The sequence below is a fragment of the Schistocerca piceifrons genome, chromosome 3 (genome assembly GCF_021461385.2).
Source record: "Schistocerca piceifrons isolate TAMUIC-IGC-003096 chromosome 3, iqSchPice1.1, whole genome shotgun sequence".
NCBI lineage: Eukaryota > Metazoa > Arthropoda > Insecta > Orthoptera > Acrididae > Schistocerca > Schistocerca piceifrons.
In genome coordinates this window covers 817,515,966-817,532,560 of record NC_060140.1, presented here as the reverse complement: position 1 = coordinate 817,532,560, position 16,595 = coordinate 817,515,966, and the positions used below count along the sequence as shown (strand labels likewise).

Here is a 16,595-nt window from a genome sequence, read left to right as displayed (position 1 = left end):
TTGTTTGGGCTGTCTCCGGCTGCACTATGCAAAAACGAAATTGCAGATATCTGCCGAAAAAGCAGAGAAAATGTGCCTCACGACTCATAGGAGAGAGACTGGAATATCTAATCCAGTCTCACATGGTACAGTAATTATTATTATTTGTCTTAATTTGTGTTGATGACCACTGGGTACAATAATCGCCATTTCAAATTTACAGAGTGGCTTTTAACGAATTGTTAAGTAATTTGAAACACACTTAAATAAGTACAGTGGTCAAAGACACTCTGCGTTTTAGGTTAACAAATTAGTCTGTAATCAAGCAAACCTCACAAGACAAACACTTGCGCACACTCTCTCTCTCTCTCTCTCTCTCTGTCTCTCTCTCTCGCGCGCGCGCAAAAATTAACTGATTAACTGATTATATCGTAATGCCATATTTTAAGAAGGGTTACACGAGCAGTTTAAATGTTTATATGAACTGTTGCCAAGAGTATCAACAGTTCGATTTAGATCACCCCCTTGGGTGAAGTTACAACCCAATTTAATGGAAGTTTAATCGAAAAGTTTACAGTTCAGATGCCAAAGGCTTTGCCGCAGTGGTAACACCGGCTCCCGTCAAATCATCGAAGTTAAGCGCTGTCGGGCTGGGCTAGCCCTTGGGTGGGAGACCATCCGGTCCGCCGAGCGCTGTTGGCTAGCGGGATGCGCTCAGCCATTGTGAGGCAAACTGAGGAGCTACTTGATTGAGACGTAGCGGCTCCGGTCTCGGAAACTGACATACGGCCGGGAGAGCGGTGTGCTTACGACATACCCCTCCATATACGCATCCAGTGACGCCTCTGAGCTGAGGATAACACGGCGGCCGGTCAGTACCGTTGGGCCTTCGTGGCTTGTTCGGAAGGAGTTTAGTTTTTTACAGTTCAGATACGTTGCTGCTAACTAAGATGATATTTAATATTGGAGTTAATAACGCGTCGTAAGCACATATATAGTAGCATGTTTACACCTGCCGTCCCACACGAAGACCATTAAGCAAGAGCGGTGCATTGTCAGAAGAGAATACGTTATCCGGGATTTTATGAGTCACAGTTTTCTCTGCAGTTCGGATAACAAGTGCATCACAGTGTGCGATTCAAGTAGCGCAGGGACTGGAAACGTACTCCAAAGTTAAAGTATGTGGGACAGTACGGTTCTTGAGGGCTTAAAGTGTAAATTGCAAACAGGTTCATCATGAAACTCTGGCGGTATGTGGACCTGATGCAGTGTCGCGTCTAGCCCTGGTGAAATGGTGTCAATTTGACAAAAGCAGTATTGAACTGGGTGATACCGATCGGGAAGTCCAGAACTTCCATCAAGTCAATTTTATCTTTTCGCAAAGCTGAAATTACTTACGGATGAAAGAGATTTTCCACGGTGAGGAAGGTCGCATTCGGTTCTGGATTGGTTTTGCGACCAGGGTGAGGATTGTTGTCGAGAAACTGAACAATGTTACGATCATTCTTTAGAGAAATTCGATGACTATGTTACAAACACCGTCGAATCTTTGTCATTTTAACTCGCAGTGCAGCATTCAAGGAAAGTTACTTGGCAAAATGTTCAATTGTGTGTGAGATCTTATGGGACTTAACTGCTAAGGTCATCAGTCCCTAAGCTTACACAACTTAACCTAAATTATCCTAAGGACAAACACACACACCCATGCCCGAGGGAGGACTCGAACCTCCGCCGGGACTAGCCGCACAGTCCATGAGTGCAGCGCCTAAGACCGCTCGGCTAATCCCGCGCGGCAGTTACTTGGTCTTCCTTAATAATTTATAACCGATTTTCCGAAATCCCCTTGTACGAGGTAGCATCGGAAAGTAAAGCACATTTTTTTCCTTCCTTAATATTTCATAACAATATGGTTTACAGTTTGCACTACAGAGGATATTTTGTTTTCGTGTACATCTGCAGCGAGCAAATCCAGAGCTACGAAACAAACATGGCCCCCATGAAATGTTGTCAACTTGTGAAGAGCAGCACCGAAGTGTAGTTCGATATTTGTTTGCCGATGGGCATACCACTAATCCGAGTGAAATTCACAGGGACATGCGTGGCGTATATGAGGACGACTGTAAGGACCGTACCAGTGTGTCCAGGTGGTGTGCATTCTTCCAGCCAGCTCAGTGATTCGCCACGTTCCAAATGGCAGGTAACAGCTGCGATCCCGGAAAATGTCGGAGCCAATGAGGCAGCAATTTTGAATTACCAGCGGGTGCAACTGCGAACGTTATCGCAGCAGTTAAACATTTCCTACGGTGTAGTATACGATACTGATCATGATACGCTGAAATTTCATAAATTCATATTGTTATGAGTGTCTAACTCATAAGAAAATAGTTAGATACATGACAGACACTTCCACGTGCGTTTCACGAGAACACATTAGTCTACGTAGATGGTACTAAAATTGACCACACATTATCAGACAGTACGGTCCGCTCTCTAAGCCATACCCAAGCTACTGAAGTCAGAGCGCTCACTATTAACTTAACGCCACTTAAAATCACGTCTGTAGCCATTTATCATAAGATAATACTTAAGTATCAGGTTGTAGCTCTGTTATGGTAATCAGCTTCAATATCAAAATGGTACAATTCCGGACATCAGTACCTTATTAAAACTTTATCTGCTAAGCAGGGCTGAGAAATATCCAAGTATTAAAGAAAGGTGGGTAAAATTGGGATATTACGGATTCATTCCGTTATTCAGATTTTTTTTGTACTTGCGATTAAATAGTTCAGTTTTAATTCCTAAGATTTATTCGTTCAAAGCACTAACCCATCCTTACTACTTCTTTAACAGTCCCCCATTTTTTTCCCTTGCAGCACTGCGTCCATTGCTGCATATATGTGTTTGTTTGCTCAAAATTAAGTAATAATTTAGGAGAGAAAAGACCCAAGAAATTAGTGAAGAGCTAAAATTTCTCGATTTTCCTGTAAGTATAAATGTTATTTGATTGTGTTTTTATATTCCAAGAGAAATTAAAACACAATATTATTATTTAAAGTCTTGTGGCAGTAAATATTTGCCTTCAGTACTCTTTAATTTGTACAAGGCTAACTACGTAACACTTTAAATGTTAATTAAGCTCCCATAATTAAATACAGTTGGGTTTATTGGCGGTTTTTAATGTTTTTAATACATTTTTGTCAGGTTAAATGACAACAACACTGGTCTCCTCTTCAACCCCTAGAAGACTGTAATAAGAATTGACAATTTTGAACTCAGTAATCGCCGACCGCTGCTACTTCTATTTTTGCGCAAGTCTTGTAAATGCCTAACAGCCACGTACAGGCAGTACAAACTTTTTCAGCCGTTCTGGTAGCTATTCAGCGTCCGTTACGTAAAGAGCCGAGCAGTTCGTGACGCGGGTAATCTGCGCCGCATTCATCGGCTGACTACGCATGCGACGTGGCGGGCCACCGATTGTGTAAACACGCCGTTTCCATTTCGAATTTCCTGTGGCCAGCTCTCGCCTCGAGGGCGCGGGACAAAGGAGCCTCGCGGACCGAAGTGAGCGGCGGGCAGACTAAGTGTGCAATTAGCGACGCCATTGTGGCGGACGGAAGGCACCACGCGCATGCGCCGACTGTGGGCCACGAGCGTCATATCGCGGCCTCGGCACACCAGTGGGTAGCGCGTGCGTGCATTGCCCACCGCACGCCTGCGGGCCGGGCCCTAATTGCGAATCACGGTCCGCCTCTATGAGGTCTCTGGTTCATGGATGGACACTCGTGTTTCTGACATTACTCCACAGGTTTTTGAGCATTGTCAATGTCAGTTCCAGAACGAATCACTATACAACAGTGTTAGTAGATGAAAAATCCCTACCACAGCCGAACTGAGTCTTCAATCTCGATATTTGGTTTTAGAGGACAAGTACACTACTGGCCATTAAAATTGCTACACCACGAAGATGACGTGCTACAGACGCGAAATTTAACCGACAAGAAGAAGATGCTGTGACATGCAAATGATTAGCTTGTCAGAGCATTCACACAAGGTTGGCGCCGGTTGCGAGCCCGACAACGTGCTGACACAAGGAAAGTTTCCAACCGATTTCTCATTGACAAACAGCAGATGATCGGCGTTGCCTGGTGAAACGTTGTTGTGATGCCTCGTGTAAGGAGGAGAAATGCGTACCATCACGTATCCGACTTTGATAAAGGTCGGTTTGTAGCCTACCGCGATTGCGGTTTATCGTATCGCGACATTGCTGCTCGCGTTGGTCGAGATCTAATGACTGTTAGCAGAATATGGAATCGGTGGGTTCAGAAGGGTAACGCCGTGCTGGATCCCAACGGCCTCGTATCACTAGCAGCCGAGATGAGAGGCATCTTATTCGCATGGCTGTAACGGATCGTGCAGCCACGTCTCGATCCCTGAGTCAACAGATGGGGACGTTTGCCAGACAGTAACCATCTGCACGAACAGTTCGACGACGTTTGCAGCAGCATGGACTATCAGCTCGGAGACCATGGCTGCGGTACCCTTGACGCTGCATCACAGACAGGAGCGCCTGCGATGGTGTACTCAACGACGAACCTGGGTGCACGAATGGCAAAACGTCATTTTTTCGGATGACTCCATGTTCTGTTTACAGCATCGTGGTGGTCGCATCCGTGTTCGGCGACATCGCGGTGAACTCACATTGGAAGCGTGTATTCGTCATCACCATACTGGCGTATCACCCGGCGTGATGGTATGGGGTGCCATTGGTTACACGTCTCGGTCACCTCTTGTTCGCATTGACGACACTTTGAACAGTGGACGTTACATTTGAGAGGTGCACGACACGTGGCTCTACCCTTCATTTCAGCAGGATAATGCACGACCGCATGTAGCATGTCCTGTACGGGCCTTTCTGGATACAGAAAATGTTCGACTGCTGCCCTGGCCAGCACATTCACCAGATTTCTCACCAATTGAAAACGACTGGTCAATGGTGGCCGAGCAACTGTCTCGTCACGATACGCCAGTCTTGATGAACTGTGGTATCGTGTTGAAGTTGCATGGGCAGCTGTTCAAAAATGGTTCAAATGGCTCTGAGCACTATGGGACTTAATATATATGTTCGTCAGTCCCCTAGAACTACTTAAACCTAACTAATCTAAGGACATCATACAACACCCGGTCATCAAGAGGCAGAGAAAATTCCCTAACCCCGCCGGGAATCGAACCCAGGCGTGGGAAGCGAGAACGTTACCGCACGACCACGAGCTGCGGACTGGGCAGCTGTACCTTACACGCCATCCAAGCTGTGTTTGACTCAATGCCCAGGCGTATAAAGGCCGTTATTACTGCCAGGGGTGGTTGTTCTGGGTACTGATATCTCAGGATCTATGTACCCAAATTAAGTGAAAATGTAATTACATGTCAGTTCTAGTATAATATATTTGTCCAATAAATACCTGTTTATCATCTGCATTTCTTCTTGGTGTAGCGATTTTAATGGCCAGTAGTGTATGTTGGTACTTATATTAGTACAGTATGTTAGTATAGTTAAAATTGTCAACTGGCGCCATTTGCAAGTTGGCTACTTAACAGCCTCGAAGGGCAACTAAAATTCGAGCCATTTTTTTCACAAAATGTGCGCGCTCTGCTATTTCGTTTCCGGTAACTTGCTGCAAGTCGGTAGACTTGTTCCAAGTGCTAAATCATGGAAAATATGTTTCAAACATTCATTACTGTGGTATCACGTATCGGTACCATCTCATGGGCATCAAAGTTGGCAACAGAATTGCAAGTTTCTATCAGACGCCGTAGGCAGTCGTGTGTGAACTGGCGCGACCCAATGGTACATACTCGCTGAGCCACGCCATCAGCGTTTCCGTAGCACGAGTGTCCTCTGCCGGCGTGGTATAGGACGGCCAGTGGGAGCCATCTGGCCCCCTCGCACTTGGAGTCTCTTCGCCACGTGGCGCTACAAATACATTGCATAGTCGCAGCTCCAACACCATCGTTTCTCCTTAGTTCAGAGAGCCTCATCCTTGTTGACATTGAGAACTGGACTCTGCTTCTTGCTGCATTATTTTCAATGAATCCTCAGACGCTTGGAGAAATATAATTTAAGTAAATCCTCTGTTTACTGTGTTAACATGTTCGCTAATTTCTGCTCCTATTCAACCTTCTTACGACAAAAGTAGCCACATCAATCTATAACTTGCCTCTCCCTACCGTTCTGTTCGAAGTGGCACACAACAATTACCGGTTTGTGCATGGTCCTTATGCGAAGCACTTCTTCCCTCTGGAGTTCAAAGTGCAGTGCATGAAGGTCTCCTCCATTTAGTTGATGCACAGTCAGTGTGGTACGTAAAGTGCATGTGGGATTAAGTTGTTTGTCTAAAAACAACCTGTTTGTAGTGTAAGGAAGTAATTTGGATTTCAGAAATAGTAAAAAAATGGAGAAGTGAGCGGATAAAACAACGTGTGTCTGGAAAATGTTATGAAAAACCATTTCTTTCCGAACAATGGTAGGGAGTTCACCAGTAAACAATAGAACATTTGATCCCAAGAATGGAGTTGTGAAAGAACCAGAAGCCAATACTGTAAGATTTTTTCTTTAATTTAATTTTTTTATTCCCCTGTAAAACACTTAAAAGACATGAGAAATGGATTTTGTTATATGCAGCTCTGTTAATTGAAACATGAGTGCTTTATTTCTGTACTTGTATTATAACAAATAAAACGTAGTGTCTTAGTACTAAGCGGTATACCCCTGATTCCCATACAATTTAACTTCCACATACAAAACAGCTTCACGTTTCTAATTAATTTACACCTGAGATAATGTGTTATATATTTGATGACGTGCATGCAAAAGAGAAAAAGTTTGTTTGAGGTATGAATTGGAAGTCGCTAAATATCATTCTCAAATACTGCATGAATATAGCCTGGTAATTTGTGCGCCGTGACCTATGCTGACTCAAGACATCTACATATAGCGTATTTCTGTAAGAGCTTGCGAAAATTTAATAGGACATAGAGGATGCTTCACTGAACAATTTGAAGTAGGGAACATGGGGTCGCAGAAGTCAGCTTAAGGAATAATAGGAATAAAATCAGATTATAGTGTACTTTTTTATTTACATTAGTTACTGTTAACTGCAAATACTATCATCGACATAATGAACGTACCATTTGTACCGTATCTTACAAAATGTGCTGAAACTGACGGCCATCAGCCTCAATGCAAGCATGACATCAGCGAACAAGATTCTGACGCACCCTGACAAATATCCACGATGTGTTTCGAATCACATCATAGGCAGCTACAATTCTGACAGCTAATTCCATATTTGTATCCACTGGGGTCTCATACACAAGTGACGTTAGACATCCCCATAGGAAATAATCAAGGGGATTCAGGTCAGGTGACCTTACAGGCCATGGAGTAGGACCTCCGCTTCCAATCCAGCGACCAGGAAATACTGCACTGAGATGGTTGCGGGCATCCGTACTGAAGTGAGGCGGTGCACCGTCATGTTGTATCCACATCCTCTCACTAACAGCGAAGGGTACTTCTGCAACCACTGAGGTAGAGCTCTTCGCACGAACCTCAAGTACAGGTGGCCATTCAGACAGCGAGGAAGAAGATATGGCCCAGTGAGATTGACGCCTACAATTCCAGCCCACATATTCACAGAAAAACGTACTTAATGGTGTGACTCTACTACACCGTGAGGGTTTTTTTCATCCACACGTGGCTGTTCCTGTTGTTCGAAATACATAACGATCAAATAGGCCTCGGCAATAAACAGCACGATTTGCAGGAAACCTAGTCGATCAATCCATTACTGGAGCGATCACTGACACAATGTGACCTTGGTCCAAAGTCAGTCACAAGCATTGCATAGACTCTTTATGGGTGATACGGGTGTAATTGTTGTTCGTGGAGTACTCGCCACACATTAGTATGTGCAGCACACATTTCACGTGCAATAAGACGATTACTTGTAGTGGGGTCCGCTGCAACACGTTCGAGCACCTCCTCTTCAAAATCGGGTATGTGAGTGGTGTGGTATCGATAGCTAAGATACCACAACGTAAGTACGCTCTGCTAAGTTGTCACTACGACAGACACCGACGACAGCGCCCTCTAGCCGGTGCTGTGGAGGTCTACGAGCTCCGCTCCAGATTCAGCCCATTTCATCGAGAGCAGACGGCCTGGAACATCGCTTAAACTACAGGGGGTGTTGACTTGCTATTGAGACCTTGTACTACTCACGACGGGATGTACTCAAAGTTATGTAGCCATTTATTAACTTGTTTTTCCCTTTAGTAAACATCTAATATTTTAATGACAGTACCGAAGTGCTTGTCCCCACCTGCTCCTACTCCCTTTCTTCATCCGGCCTACCCTTCAGTTTGCAGGAGCAGCCTTCCAGGCGGGATACAAAAAGTAGTCCCTGTGCTGGCAGGTCCCTCGTTTCTTCTTACCAGTTAACCAGTGTCCCGCATTCGTCGACCGAGAGAAATAAATATTCGTCACAACAGACGAAGCCTATTACGAAATCGTTCCCTGTACAGCCTTTCAGCAGCGAGAGCATTGCAACGTACTTCCCCGCACACAAGGTGCATGTCAGTGAGTTCTACGAAACTGAACCGGTACTACTCCATCATATTGTATTGTACGTCTCTATATAGCACCGACTAATGAATGGGTCTGTCGTTGATTCATAGCATGATCTGTCATGGGACAGTGTATCTGTAAATACGATGCAACAGAGTCACGTTATGGACAAGTAAAGCGAACAAAACCCGCATCATGAATTCCCAATAGTGCCACGCGGGGTAGCCTCGCGGTCTACGGCGTTTTGTCACGGTTCGCGCGGCGTTCCCTGTCGGGTCGGAGGTTCGAGTCCTCCCTCGGGCATGGGAGTGTGTATTATCCTTAGTGGAAGTTCCGTTAGGTAGTGTGTAAGGTTACGGACCGATGACCTCAGCAGTTTGGTCCCATAAGAACTTACCACGAATTTCCAAACTTCCTAATAATCAGGATCGTCCTCCTTGTTACGTTGCAGGAAATAAAGAACGTATATGAAAGTAAACAGCACAGTACGTGTAAACTTGTATACATGTTAGTTGTTAATAAGCTGGAAAACAGTTATCCTAGGCAGAGCGGTAGACAAGTGCACTTCCATATCTCCTTAAGTGGGCTGCTCCGACACCAGGTTCCCTACCCGAAATTGTTCAGTGGAACGTTCTCTATGTTCTGTTACATTTTTGCACGCTCTTACGGAAACACCCTGTATATACAGTTTCTAACTGTAATAATTGTCTTATTGTGTTAAACCTATGACTTACGAGTATTCTTCTTAATGAGTAGATTATCGTAGCGTTTTAAATTTTTACATTTGTTCAGTTATTACACTACTGGCCACTAAAATTGCAACACCACGAAGACGACGTGCTACAGACGCGAAATTTAACCGACAGGAAGAAGATGCTGTGATATGCAAGTGATTAGCTTTTCAGAGCATTCACACAAGGTTGGCACCGGTGACTACACCTACAACGTGCTGACATGAGGAAAATTTCCAACCGATTCCTCATACACAAATAGCAGTTGCCTGGCGTTGCCTGGTGAAACGGTGTTGTGATGCCTCGTGTAAGGAGAAAAAAAGCGTACCATCACGTTTACGACTTTGATAAAGGTCAGATTGTAGCCTAAAGCGATTGCGGTTTATCGTATCGCAACATTGCTGCTCGCGTTGGTCGAGATCTAATGACTGTTAGCAGAATATGGAATAGGTGGGTTCAGAAGGGTAACGCCGTTCTGGATCCCAACGGCCTCGTATCACTAGCAGTCGAGATGACAGCCATCTTATCCGCATGGCTGTAACGGATCGTGCAGCCACGTCTCGATCCCTGAGTCAACAGATGGGGACGTTTGTAAGACAACACCATCTGCACTAACAGTTCGACGACGTTTGCAGCAGCATGGACTATCAGCTCGGAGGCCATGGCTGCGGTTACCCTTGACGCTGCATCACAGACAGGAGCGCCTGTGATGGTGTACTCAACGACGAACCTGGGTGCACGAATGGTAAAACGTCATTTTTTCGGATGAATCCAGGTTCTGTTTACAGCATCATGATGGTCGCATCGGTGTTTGGCGACATCGCGGTGAATGCACATTGGAAGCGTATATTCGTCATCACCATACTGGCATATCACCCGGAGTGATGGTGTGGGGTGCCATTGGTTACACGTCTCGGTCACCTCTTGTTCGCATTGACGGCACTATGAATAGTGGACGTTACATTTCAGACGCGTTGCGACCCGTTACTCTACGCTTCATTCGATCCCTGCGAAACCCTACATTTCAGCAGGATAATTCAGGAACGCATTTTGCAGGTGCTGTACAGGCCTTTCTGGATACAGAAAATGTTCGACTGCTGCCCTGGCCAGCAGATTCTCCATATCTCTCACCAATTGAAAACGTCTGGTCAATGGTGGCCGAGCAACTGGCTCATGACAATACGCCACTCACTACTCTTGATGAACTGTGGTATCTTGTTGAAGCTGCACGGGCAGCTGTACCTGTACACGCCATCCAAGCTCTGTTTGACTCAATGCCCAGGCGTACCAAGGCCGTTGTTACAACCAAATGTGGTTGTTCTGGGTACTGATTTCTCAGGATCTATGCACCAAAATTGCGTGAAAATGTAACCACATGTCAGTTCTAGTATAATATATTTGTCCAATGAATACCCGTTCATCATCTGCGTTTCTTCTTGGCCAGTTGTGTATATGAAATGGAAACAAATTTTTGTTGCCCCTGGAAGTAGATAGATAGTGGTGGCATTGGTCCAGATTACGTCCCTTAGCACTTACATCCCACTCCTCTTGCCAAGTGTGCAAAGGCCAACTTTTGAGGGGACATGTCGACTGTATCGGTACATGGGTTATTGTGTGTACCTTATCTAGTGTCCCCATCTCTAACCAACACCTTGCAGCTCTCTATTTGCTCGTGATAGCTATCTGGTATATTCCGTGCACCACACGCAGTGCATCCACAGAGGTAAACAAGTGACACGGTAGAGACTTATAGTATGGGATGGTAGAGGGGAATTGGGAAGAGAGGGCTGTGATTTGTGATTCGCAGATCAAGCGGCGACGCACCTATGAGGCGCGGCACGATGAGGTCGGCGGCGTCGTGGGGGGCGGCGGCCTGCCCCGGCGCCTGCGGCTGAGCGCCGGGCGCCTGCCCGTGGTGCGCCTGCGCGGCGGCGGCGGCGGCGGCGGCGGCGGCCGACAGGCCCAGCCCCAACGGCGCGGCGGCCCACAGCTGCGGCCCCCAGGGGAAGGCGTAGCCCGCGGGAGAGTGGCCGCTGGCCGCAGCCGCCGCCGCCGCCCCCGGGTACAGCCCGTAGCCCGCGGCGCGCGCGAACTCGGCGGCCGCGCGCTCGGCCGCGCGGTTGCGCAGGATGCGGTTGATGCTGCTCACGCTGGGCGCCGTCGCGTTGGTGCACACTCCTGCAACAAGGCGAACGCTTCAGCGCCGCTATTCGCTCGGAGGCTGTAGCGCTACTAACACATACAGGGGACGGTGTTGCGATTGACATCAAATGAAGCGCTTCGTATGTGCTCGCTTGTGACATTGTGAGTTTATACAACGTTGCGAATTGAAGACGCACGTGACGTCCGAAAGAAACACAGACAAGCTTTATGGACTGGTTCCTTACACCAAAACAATAAAAGAAGTCCACTAAACATGGGCTCCAAAGTGCATACCTTAAGACCTAAGAGCACCTGCTCAGTAGAAATGTGATTCACACTAGCTAAGACGAATAAGGGCTCAAAGTATGCATTTCAGGATCCATGTTTAATGATATTTTTTCCTTGTTTTGGTATAAGGAAGCTGTCCCTTGTCGGTGTTCTTTTGGGACACCCCGTATAAATAACAGTGAATGCTGTCGCTAGACGAACATGCGTGGATATTTAATGTGTGCTTGCCTGTATTGAAGAATGTACCATAAGAATTTGTGACAGTGTTAAAGGCATAGCAGTGCGTCTGATTCATGTGTTGAAAGTGGAGGTAATGGTTTCAGTACAGTACACTTCGTTGTTGTTGCGGTCTTCAGTCCAGAGACTGGTTTGATGCAGCTCTCCATGCTACTCTATCCTGTGCAAGCTTCTTCATCTCCCAATACCTACTGCAACCTACATCCTTCTGAGTCTGTTTGGTGTATTCATCTCTTGGTCTCCCTCTACGATTTTTACCCTCCGCGCTGCCCTCCAATACTAAATTGGTGATTCCTTGATACCTCAGAATATGTCCGACCAACCGATCCTTTCTTCTGGTCAAGTTGTGCCACAAATTCCTCTTCTCCCCAGTTCTATTCAATACCTCCTCATCAGTTATGTGATCTACCCATATAATCTTCAGCATTCTTCTGTAGCACCACATTTCGAAAGCTTCTATTCTCTTCTTGTCTAAACTATTTATCGTCCACGTTTCACTTCCATACATGGCTACACTCCATACAAATACTTTCAGAAACGACTTCCTGACACTCAAACCTATACTCGATATTAAAAAGTTTCTCTTCTTCAGAAACGCTTTCCTTGCCATTGCCAGTCTACATTTTATGTCCTCTCTACTTCGACCATCATCAGTTATTTTTCTCCCCAAATAGCAAAACTCCTTTACTACTTTAAGTGTCTCATTTTCTAATCTAATTCCCTCAGCAACACCCGATTTGATTCGACTACATTCCATTATCCTAGTTTTGTTTTTGTTGATGTTCATCTTATACCCTCCTTTCAAGACACTGTCCATTCCGTTCAACTGCTCTTTCTAGTCCTTTGCTGTCTCTCGAACCTCAAAGTTTTTATTTCTTCTCCATGGATTTTAATACCTACTCCGAACTTTTCTTTTGTTTCCTTTACTGCTCGCTCAATATACAGAATGAATAGCATCGGGGAGAGGCTACAACCCTGTCTCACTCCCTTCCCAACCTCTGCTTCCCTTTCATGCCCCTCGACTCTTATAACTGCCATCTGGTTTCTGTACAAATTGTAAATAGCCTTTCGCTCCCTTTATTTTACCCCTGCCACCTTCAGAATTTGAAAGAGAGTATTCCAGTCAACATTGTCAAAAGCTTGCTCCAAGTCTACAAATGCCAGAAACGTAGGTTTGCCATTCCTTAATGTTCCTTCTAAGATAAGTCATAGGGTCAGTATTGCCTCACGTGTTCCAACACTTCTACGGAATCGAAACTGATCTTCCCCGAGGTCGGCTTCTACCAGTTTTTCCATTCGTCTGTAAATAATTCGTGTTGGTAATTTGCAGCCCTGGCTTATTAAACTGATAGTTCGGTAATTTTCACACCTGCTGTCTTTGGGATTGGAATTATTATGTTCTTCTTGAAGTCTGAGGGTATTTCGCCTATCTCATACATCTTGCTCACCAGGTGGTATAGTTTTGTCAGGGCTGGCTCTCCCAAGGCCGTCAGTAGTTCTAACGGAATGTTGTCTACTCCTGGGGCCTTGTTTCGACTTAGGACCAGGCTCCTACAAACACAATTCAGTTAAGAAATTTAAAAAAAAGTGTTGTAATGGGACGTCCTCTTCTAGTATTACTTTTCCTCAACAGTAGTTGTCGATACCAGTATTATTTTTCGAATTTTGGCCAGGTCTGTATTATCTCAGTTGCTTTTCTGAAAAGCTTCATATAATTTTATACACAGTATCTTATATTTCAAGCTAAAATTTATGAAAAGGAATTACTACACAAAATATTTTAGTTTCGTTGTTATAATCGATAAGTAATGGTTCGATGTACAGTTAAAATTATTTTTTTAGAAACATTTGAAATTACGAATTATTTACACACTTAAAATATGTATTATTAATTACGAAACCCTGTACTGTTTACTATGTTTATTTCTGGATTCATTTATGAAATAACAATCGAAATTAATAATGTAACGAAAACTAGTAGGAATTCATTTCTTGAGAAAATTGTAAACCCTTTGAAATATTGTTATTTGCTTAGAGTGTGAGAGTCGTAAGCTTGCCTCTGATGTGATCGGATGTATTCTGTATAATAGGAGCGAACAATGTAATTTGCGCTTTGTTAATGTGAAAAATCAAAATACTGTATGGTATACTAAAATTTGAGAAAGTCAGTGGAAAACATATTTACGTAAAAAATTCTGCAACAACAATCTTCCAGTTTATTTAGATGAAACCAACGGTGATGATCTGATGTTTGATTTTTAGCTTCAAGAATCAGATGCCTAGACAAGAAGAACTGGAGCCACCTCAATATGACTGACTTGAAACTGTATTGCAATCTTCTCTCCTCTCAAATCTCCGTAAAAGACTTTGCTTATCAATTACTTACAGTAGGCATTGTTTAATGTGGATAGTAGATGGAAGAAGGAAGCAGGGGGCAGATTACAAAGTACAATGATAAAAATAAACCAATAAAAAATCTGATATTGGAGAAATTGTGGAAGAAATTACGGTACGCTGCTCTGTAGGTAACTAAATTACACACACGAAGTAAGAGGGATTTGAAAGCAAATTAATGTACACGGGAAACACTTACTTAACCAAGCAAATACACAGATCTTTATTATTACGTAACTGACGAAAACGTCCCGAACACTGCAAATGTGCAGAGGAAAATTGTACCATAGTGAGACATTCTGTGAGGAACAAGAAAAAATATTAGCCAACAGTATGTCATATGAGAAGTTGAAAGAAAAAAAAACGAGCTTATCATTGTGTTCATAGTGTGAGCGTTAGCAAACATCGTCTGATGCAAAATATCCAAACACTCCAATGTAATGCGGAACTAACCAACCACACGTCACGAGAGGTGAGCTCGCCAATATAAAAGGAAACAGGGAGTAGTATATCGTCTCTATATTAAACTTAACTGAACTGCGTCCGAGCAGGCCTCGGACGGCTCACCGGTACCGACCGACCGCCATGTCATCCTCAGCCGACAGGCGTCACTGGATGCGGATATGGATGGGCATGTGGTCAGCACACCGCTGTGCCGGTCGTTGTAAGTTTTCCTGACCGGAGCCGTTACTTCTCGATCAGGTAGATTCTCAACTGGCCTCACATGGGCTGGGTACACCTAGCTCGCTAACAGCGCTCTGGGGCACCGGACAGTACCAATCCAAGTGCTAGCCAAGGCCGAAGGCACTTAATTTCGGTGTTCTGACGGGGACTGGTGTTATCAGTGCCTCAAGGCCTTGACAGTATTGATTGTATATAGGGTGTATGACAAAGGACTTTGAAAACTCATATCGATTTATTCATTTAACCTACAGACATGACTTTGGTACCGTTTTATATCAAAATACATCTTTTTTTACCATATGTCTAAACAGGTTAAAAGAGATTCCCAGTGGTTATTTGTCTCATATCCGATCTGAAGTCGGTTTGTTGCCAAACTCGCAGTATGAGACGTGTGCCTCATTCTGTTGCGATGTAGATTCTAGCTCTGAGCTCTGGTAGAGAAGCTGGTAACGGTGGAAGAACACGGTACCTTTGATGGCTTCAAAAAAAAAAAAAAAAAAAAAAAAAAAAAAAAAAAAAAAAAAAAAAAAAAAAAAAAAAAACCTCATCAGGTGTCAGGGACGGTGAACATGGGGCCATGGAACTGAATCACCGTTGTGGCCGAGCGGTTGTAGGCGCTATAGTCCGGAACCGCGCTGCTGCTACGGTCGCAGGTTCGAATCCTGCCTCGGGCATGGATGTGTGTGTTGTCCTTAAATTAGTTAGGTTTAAGTAGTTCTGAGTCTAGGGGACTGATGACCTCAGATGTTAAGTCCCATAGTGCTTAGAGAAAATATATACACTACTGACCATTAAAATTGCTACACCAAGAAGAAATGCAGATGATGAACGGGTATTCATTCGACAAATATGTTATACTAGAACTGACATGTGATTACATTTTCACGCAATTTGACACCAGTCACTGAGACACCAGTACCCAGAACAACCAGCTCTGGCCGTAATAACGGCCTTGATACGCCTTGGGCATTGAGTCAAACTGAGCTTGGTTGGCGTGTACAGGCACAGCTGCCCTTGCAGCTTCAACACGATACCACAGTTCATCAAAGGTAGTGACTGGCGTATTGCGACGAGCGAGTTGCTCGGCCACCATTGACCAGACGTTTTCAATTGGTGAGAGATCTGGAGAATGTGCTGGCCAGGGCAACAGTCGAACACTTTTTGTATCCAGAAAGGCCTGTACAGGACCTGTAACATGCGGTCGTGCATTATCCTGCTGAAATGTAGGGTGTCGCAGGGATCGAATGAAGGGTAGAGCCACGGGTCGTAACACATCTGAAATGTAACGTCCACTGTTCAAAGTGCCGTCAATGACCGAGACGTGTAACCAATGGCACCCCTTACCATCAGGCCGGTATGGCGATGACGAATACACACTTCCAATGTGTGTTCACCGTTATGTCGCCAAACACCGATGCGATCATCATGATGCTGTAAACAGAACCTTGATTCATCCGAAAAAATGACGTTTTGCCATTTGTGCACCCAGGTTCGTCGTTGAGTACACCATCGCAGGCGCT

The 16,595-nt window shown here is 44.8% G+C and overlaps 1 protein-coding gene across 1 annotated transcript in view; it reads right to left on the bottom strand.

Moving 5' to 3' along the window:
* Positions 1 to 16,595, bottom strand: part of LOC124789083 (paired box protein Pax-3-B-like) — a 299,586-nt gene that overhangs the window by 15,649 nt on the left and 267,342 nt on the right. Inside the window, exon 5 of the mRNA XM_047256374.1 lies at positions 11,155 to 11,508. Within this exon, the coding sequence (XP_047112330.1) occupies positions 11,155 to 11,508 (354 nt within the window). The remainder of the gene's footprint in view (positions 1 to 11,154; positions 11,509 to 16,595) is intronic.